The 8,360-nt window shown below is 27.6% G+C and overlaps 1 protein-coding gene across 1 annotated transcript in view; it reads right to left on the reverse strand.

Moving 5' to 3' along the window:
* LOC106689757 (cytokine receptor) overlaps positions 1 to 8,360 on the reverse strand; it is a gene marked incomplete at its 3' end in the record, with an annotated part of 33,007 nt that overhangs the window by 21,981 nt on the left and 2,666 nt on the right. The window contains 4 exon segments of the mRNA XM_067047186.1: positions 1,658 to 1,790; positions 3,725 to 3,997; positions 5,841 to 5,873; positions 6,813 to 6,839. Coding sequence (XP_066903287.1) covers positions 1,658 to 1,790; positions 3,725 to 3,997; positions 5,841 to 5,873; positions 6,813 to 6,839 — 466 coding nt within the window.

Below are 8,360 nucleotides of genomic sequence, written 5' to 3' on the forward strand. Positions count from 1 at the left end.
CCTTTTTGTAACTATAGTGTTTGTATCTTTTTTAGCCCTGACGAAGCCCTGCAACGTGGGGCGAAACGTTGGCTCAATAAAATAGTATAATTCTACTATTTGAGTTTGTTTTTTTTTACCGCACCCGGACCATATTCCATTCATAAATTGGTTAGTGTTGTACAACATAAAATTTTAAGTATATGTGTAAAAGTAGATGTTAATTAAGCTAAGTGTCTGTTTTGATTGCCTAGAAACCCACCCTGAGATTAAGAGTCAATAATATAAAATTCTACTATTTATTTAATATTAAAGCTTTTAATTTGAACCGAAGTTATACTTTAAGATATGAGAATTTAGTAAAAATTATTAAAATTCCTTTTATTTTATTTAATAATGCATAAAAAAACGACTATTTATTAAAAAAGAGGATATAACAATATATATAAAATTTTCTTTGATGACTGATGATTCTAGTGTCTTCGTTCAAAAGATGTTACCACTGACAGTAGACAAAGGGTTGGTTCTTCTCTAGTTTCCAGGACACGTCCAATCCCCCGGCAATCCAAACAAAGAATATCTTTTTTCCTTCAATTACATAATCTTCTTGGATAAATGGTGATTCTTGATATTTTCTTTCTAAATAGCTACCACTGACAATAGGCTAAGGATGGTCAGCACCATCTGCTTCCAGGAGATGTCCTCTCTCCCACTATCCTGACTAACAAGTATCCTTCCTTTCTTCGTTCACAATCTTCGATATTGGATGTAACCATTGATTGTAGCACAACCATTCTGAGTTTTTGTATATGATTTTCTTTATGTATATTTTTTCTTAATACTTATTTTTCCGCTCATATTTATTCTTAAATGTACTGTAAATATAATCATGATAGGAAAATAACTAAAATTGAAAATATTTGAATTGGTTCAACATGGCAGCGATTTTACCGGCTTTAGAATGGTGCCCGATCTTGACTCTTTGAACAACATTTTTTTTCTTCTACTCCAAATTTGACTGAACAAAATTGGCTTTTTGGTTCAGCAAAACAAATTAACAATACTGAATGCTGATACATAAAATAAAACATAACTAAAACCAACTATATATAAAAACTTGTTTATTTGTACAATTTATCAAAAAAGAGGATAACTAAGTATTGTCGAGCGCAAACAATGAAAAAAAGAGAAAAAGGATATGAAATGACTCGCATGAGTTCCAGAAATAGAATGACTTTATTGAGTCCAGTACTTCTACATACATACTTTAAATCAGCAGATTGACTCAATGAGCTAATATGGCCTGTCAGCTGTTATCATACTCAGGCTGTAACTTATACATACATCATAAATATCCACAGGATAGCAGATATAAAATAGTCATGCATTCTCACTAAATTTTAGATATTTATGAAATATAAAGGCCTCCCTAATTATACACAGAGATTGAGTTTTTTAAATTTATTTGAGTTATACATATAAAATTTTATAATAATCATCCTGACATGTATGAGTACGAAGTGGTTACTAGCCTTACATTCTAATATGTTTAATTTTGGCTTTCAATAAAAAACATTTTCAGTTTTTTAATAACATCACTCAATATACAATATTTTGATTTGTTAAATTATTTATACATATAATGATAAAGAAAAGGATAAAACTTTAAACAATTTACCTTTTTCTTTCTGTAAAAGTAAAAACAATGTGGTATTCAGTTCTGATTGGATTTTTCACAGGAACCCAAGAACAATTTAAGCTTTCCCAGTTGTAAGAGATACATGAAAAATTTTGAACTGCCTGAGGTTTGGCTATAATAAACAAATACATTATCAATAAAGATACATAACACATCTGAACAGGTATGAAAGTCTAAAGACAGTCAAATACAAATAAAGAACATAAAAGTATATAATAAATAAAATTAAATTAAAAAGAAATAGGACTGATGTGTCTAGAAATGAAGAGAATAAATAATAATAGTAAATTAGTAAAGGCTGTGGTTTGTAAGGTGAATATACTTTACTGATTAAAAAAAAAGAGGATGAAAAAAGGCTATTAGTGTCATTAAGTCACTGAGTAGAACTAAGCAAAAAGAGGTTATTAAATACCATATTATATGCACTTATTCATTCTGACCATCTTCATATAACAACGAACAAGTAAGAAGGTAATGGTTTGTATACAGTTGAATGATGATATAATATTAGGGAATGTTGTTCAAGGGTACAATTTGATTGATTGCACACAAGACCAACTTATCCTTCATAAATTATGGAGAAGATGGTCAGAGTTGTGGTCAAAAGAGAAACAAAAATAGTTAACAACTATTTATTTTCCAACGTTTCACCCCACTTTGTAGAGCTTCATCTAGGCTTAAAAGATACAAAACAACTAAGAACATTTTGACATAGTAAGATAATAAGATACAAAGAGTTAAATTAAGGTAGGATAAAAATAAGTGAAAAGAAAATTATATACAAATAAAAGAAAAGAAGAAATAAAACAGTATTAATATAAAATAAAAAATGATAAGAATATAAAAAATTACACAAACTATAAATTTAAAAATGTACAGGAGACGCAATAACAGGAAGAAACAGAAAAGTAGATATGGAAAAAACAGAAAAGTAAATATGGGAAAACAAAATTTAACACACTAAAAGACGGAAAATAAAGAAGTAAGTTGAGATTAAATAGAGGTCGTGAAAGAATAAATAAAAATAAAATTAATAATAATAATAAATGAGTAAAGAACAAATTAGGACCTCCCACCTGTTCAAGTTGAGAGCTTTAATAAGAAAATCGGAAGTGTACAGGAGTGGTGGGGGGGAGGTGGCCATTAATGTTTTTCTTTCTATTTCAAATACGTCGCGTAAACAGGAAAGAGATATAAAAATATGATGAAAAATGAAAAATAATACAAGAAAGAGATATTAACATATGACACTAATAACTATAAGAATTTTCTAATTTAGGAAAACGAAAAATAAATTAAATGACAAAATACGTAACAAATAATATATACCGATAGAAAATATAGTTAAGATAATAAAATGAATACAATATAGGTATAATAACAATAATTGTAAGAGAAGTAATCAAAGAATATTAAATAAAAAGGTGTAAACATAAAAATGCAGAAAAATTAGTTATGATAACTGTTTTTTGTATAAAATCCACGTTGCTAATTGTAATAGTCAAGACAACATAAGTAACATGAAAAAATGTATCTATTTATTGTAAACTATAATTGTATCTCGTTTGACGGCAACCCTGGACACCTCCATAATTTGAAATTATACAGTCAAATATTTATATATATAGTATCCTTAATAAAGTAAGAAAACTTTGGCATTGAACTTATATAAAATTGAAGTTGACAAAAGTTTATTAAACTGGTTACACTTACACTCAAGGTGAAAGAATTGTTAGAATGCATACATTTTTTGAGAGTGGTTTAATAGTTTTGACCAAGGCTATAAATTTTTAATATTGACCATTCAAATCAATTTACAACATATTTTCCCTTTTAATACCAATTAATAAATAAATAATACCTTAATCGTCACTTAAAATGGCAAACATATTCAATGACACTTGCCTCTTTTATTTTTTCTCTCTCTCTCTTTCCTTTAGGAAATTAGATAGAAGATAATATTACAAAGTAATAAACTTTCTGTAATCTTAACAATATATTATTAATTAAAGATATAACAATGGAATAAATATAAAAAATACTTACTTCCAACAAAAACATAGTTGAGACAAACACCTTTAAACTCATTAGGAGCTGTCATTAATTTACAAAAATACAGACGACTAGATATAGGAGGCTTCTCAACAAAAAGGCGAAGTGTTGTCTCATTAACTATGCTAAGCAATTCCTTAGATACCTCCTCACGATCATGATAAAAACGTAAAAGGGATGAATTATAAACAGTTGGAGTACGGAGGATACATAAGATTTCAAGTGGATTGCCATATTCTACTATTATATCACCTTTAGGGACTGTTACTACAAAAAAAAAAAATAATAAAGTAAACTTTTCATATTTTAAAATTATAAACACTTAAAAGTATACATTTTTAAAATATATATTCTGTAGCTATTTTTGTTTTAAATTAGAATATTTACAATATGTTATCGCTCTATCTTGTTTATACCTATTTTCAATTAGATCAACTTTGTATAATACGAATCAATTTAATTGAATCAGTTGAATCCATTTGAAATAAATCGATTACTTATATTTACTTTCTGTTTATCCAAATTTTACTGTAAGATTTTTTAAATAAAAATAAAAATTTCACCTGACAATAAATTTTTTATTACATCTAAAAAGTTTAATAGTACTACCCTTTAATAATTATAAAATTTATATTTTATTTTTGTACTTATTTATATTTGTTGTTTTTTATTTCAGAAAATCATTCAACAATAAAGAAGAAAATAAAAATTATTTCTTGAAAAAATAAGTTTACTTATACATGAAAAACTTAAATTTAGAAAGTCATTGATACTTGTTTTTTTATTCCATACTAGTTTTTGTGTTGTTACTTTTATACAAATAATAATTCCATACTTATTTTTTGTACTTTCCCTTTTTTTTTCTTACATTCCATCTTATTTTTTTGTCTCTTTAATTAAACTTGTTCTTAATTTTCCTTAGCAGATTTCCACTTTAACTCAAATTTAATTTAAAAATAGTTTATTTATTTCACTGTTTATTAGAACCATGGTTACTGCTACCTGCATTGATAACCTTGACAAAGACATCACCTAACTGGAAATGAATACCCTCATAAATATGCAGGATTAATCACTTTGGGATTTGTGAATACCAGCTTTGCAATACTCAAACTTGGAAAAAAGTTTTCATAAAAAAATGCTTTATTTAATACAGTATATTGTACACCAATAATAATAAGTCATAAAACACCATGAAAAAAATGGTTGATATAAATACTTCCAGTATTAAAAAAAAGATGAATTAATAATTTTCAGAAAAGCATATTTTGTACTTTACCTTTTTTTGTTTTTGGACGAAAAACCATAATATGTTTATATCTTCGAGAACCAGGAACATTCTTGATTATGCCTCACATAGTCTAACTAATCAGTATCAACAATTATTCCAGAAAAAAATAACCAATAAAAAAAATATGGAAATACCCAATGTGATGAATTCTTCCTTCTAGAGAATACCAACTAATTTAATGATACTGTTTCTCGTAATTATCAGTTAATTTAAGTAGATGTAAGCCCTTCTGTTTCTCCTTTATAATTGTTGTTTTAATGTAAGCAGCTAGCAGCCAATTAAAGGCATAATTGCTAGATTATGCCTCGTTATCAAAGACATACCCAACAAAGTTAGGGAAACAAAAAATTATCATATATATTAATTATCATGTTATCTGAATAATCAGAAATAGGGATAAGGGTTAGATCCATATTATGTACAATACCGTGTTGTAAAGAACAATGTTATAGTAAGGGTTCACTATAATTCAAGAAGGTTTCATAGCTTCTTTTTTCTCTACTCTCAAAGTGTCATTCCCCAAAAAATGTCGTTAGTCCCTTAACTTCACTACTTCACTAACCAGGAGTTCCTCAGTTCCTCTTCAGGTGTTCCTATTTTCATTATCCTCGCACCTATTTTTCTTAATCTATTTATATAAAACACCTACCAAGCTTTATATACTAATTCCAATATCTTTGAAATGCTGATAATCTCAACAACATTTCAAGTTATTTCCAAAGTATTCACGATGCTTGAATGTGTTGAATTTTATAATTGAAATAAAAAAATTAATTTTGTCTGAATACAACTAAAATTATAAAGGATTGTAAAGCATACCACCAGGAATAACCCAACCAGGTGTGCATCCACCTAGAACAATAAAATAGGTAATTTAGTAATATTAATTGTGCCATTTACAGCATAAATTGAATCAAAAATGGAAAATATTACCAATTGACATTTAGCTTTTCACGAAAAGCATCATGTATTGTAACAAATTGTATCAAATGTTGCATTAAAATTTTCTTTACTTTCCTTTTTCTGATTGTGGGAAAATGATTTTAGAAACTTATCTACGTTTATCAGAAAAACTACTACACCTACAGCCTTGGAAATATTTTCAATATAAATATGACAAAAAAAAAAATACATAAAAATGATATAGCTCGCAAGATTCCAGTTAATGAACTGTCTAAAAAATAATAATGATGTTGAGAATAGAAGATTCTAAAATGGCTTAAATCATTAAAAAAACAAAATATATATAAGTCAAAACCCCCAAGAAAAAAATTGATGTTCAAAAACCTAAAGTATGTTTCATTTTTATTTTTGAGAACCTGGAACATTCTAGATTGTTCTTCACATAGTTAGTGTCAATGAATATTCAAGTGAAAAATACTCAATAAAAAAAAAATAAAAAAAAATATATCCAATGTGTTGAACTCATCCTTCTACAGAAACCAATGAATTTAATGATGAGCAGAGATGCAGCTCTCAGTCATTATTACCAACATGATGTTGCTATTCCCTTATCATCATTATTTCGCTCAAGAGTTATTCCTCAAGGATTTTCCTTCTTTTATCTGTTTATGTAAATGACCTACCATACATTATCAACCAATTCCAATATCTTGTATGCTGATAACCTCAATAACATTCCAAAATATTCATGTTGCTTGAAGTGTACAATTTCATTATTGTTAGGAGACTAATTATCCCAGAATAAAATTCATTTTTCATCTCAATTAGTAATAAATGAATACATTTTGTTTAAACACAACTAAAATTACAAATAATCGTAAAACATACCTTGATCACCAGCAACTATGTTTCCCCCTAGAACAATAAAACAAATAATTTAGTAATAATAGTTAAGCCATTTACAGCATAAATTGAAACAAAAAAAAAACATTACAAATTGATTTAACAATGCTTTATAATTACAAAACTCTTCGATTTTCATTAGTAGTAGGAGAACATCGTTACACAGTAGTCCACTTTATTTTAGAAATGAATTAATAAACATTGGTTAATATATCATTTCAATTACAGACATATCTTACAGTTTAAATTAATTATTAGGGCATTGTGAATTTATTAATTTTTTTTTTAGAGAGAACATGTTTTACTACTGACAATGCATGACATTAAAAATACATAAGTAAAAAAATAAGCCTCTTGGGACAATACAACAAAACAAAAATTTCCATTAGTAATAGTAAAGGCAACACTTAATAATCACAATGAGAATATTTCGGAACTTCACAAAAAATTTAGAAGTGTCAAACCACAATTCTGCCTACTCCATAGAGGATTTCACTAATTTTAAAAGTGAATTAAAACAAATAGAGTTCCAAATTTATACCAACACTCCTGAACATGAAATAAAACTTAATAGTACCCCTCAAAGGTATGCCCATAGTTAAGTGATCCCTAAAATTTCAATATAAGAGGACATTCTAAACGATTTAAAAATTTAAGGCTCCTACATATCAATATATATGTAGGAGCCTTAAATTTTTTTAAATATCGTAATATGCTCTTTTTTAATGAATAGTTAATATTGATAGATTAATGATTTTAGTTATGTTTTTATTTTATGTATGTCGTTTCGGTATTGTTTTGGATCTAGAAGCAAGCTAACCAGTTTTCATTGTCTAAAATAAATACGCTTTTCAAAACAAGAAAGATGGCGGTGCGCGTCCTTCCGAATTGTTCGTTGAGTTGTTTGTGTTTTATAACATGGATTGAAATTTATTAAGTCTTGTTGTTCCTATGCAGTAATTATGGAAAAGGAATAATCAAAGAAGAAATGGAAGAAAGTAACAATTATCAATAAACTATTTACATCGCAAATCATAGCATATAAAGCAGAGCGATTGTGCTACAATCGATTATATTTTGGATCGACCAGTGAACATTGAAGATAGAGGAGAGGAAACGGGCACTTTTGGGCACTTTGCTGGCTTTGGGAGAAGACGTCCGTTGGGCTAGAGGCGGGAAAGACCGGAAGCCATGGTTGGGAGTTGGATATAGCGTCATCGACAAGAAGAGATCAACAATTATAAGGGGAAGCTGTGTAATTGGTTGGTCTTGTTTCTAAATGGAATTTATTGTATTAGTGAAATGTCTAGTAATTAGGTTAGTGTTATTAGTAGTAAAGTGTCGTCTGTTTCTGATTGCCAGAAAACCCGCCCTGAGAAAAGTCTCTTATGTTATAAAATTTAAATAAAATTCTATTATCTGTTAAATATTAAACTTTTTAATTTAAACCCAAGCTATCTCTTTTATATTTGAAATTAGTTTAAAACGATTAAGGTTGTTTTTATTTTATTTTAAATAATTTTTGAATATTAC

This window comes from Halyomorpha halys, unplaced genomic scaffold (genome assembly GCF_000696795.3).
Source record: "Halyomorpha halys isolate HHAL.00 unplaced genomic scaffold, Hhal_1.1 Scaffold1451.1, whole genome shotgun sequence".
Taxonomy (NCBI): domain Eukaryota; kingdom Metazoa; phylum Arthropoda; class Insecta; order Hemiptera; family Pentatomidae; genus Halyomorpha; species Halyomorpha halys.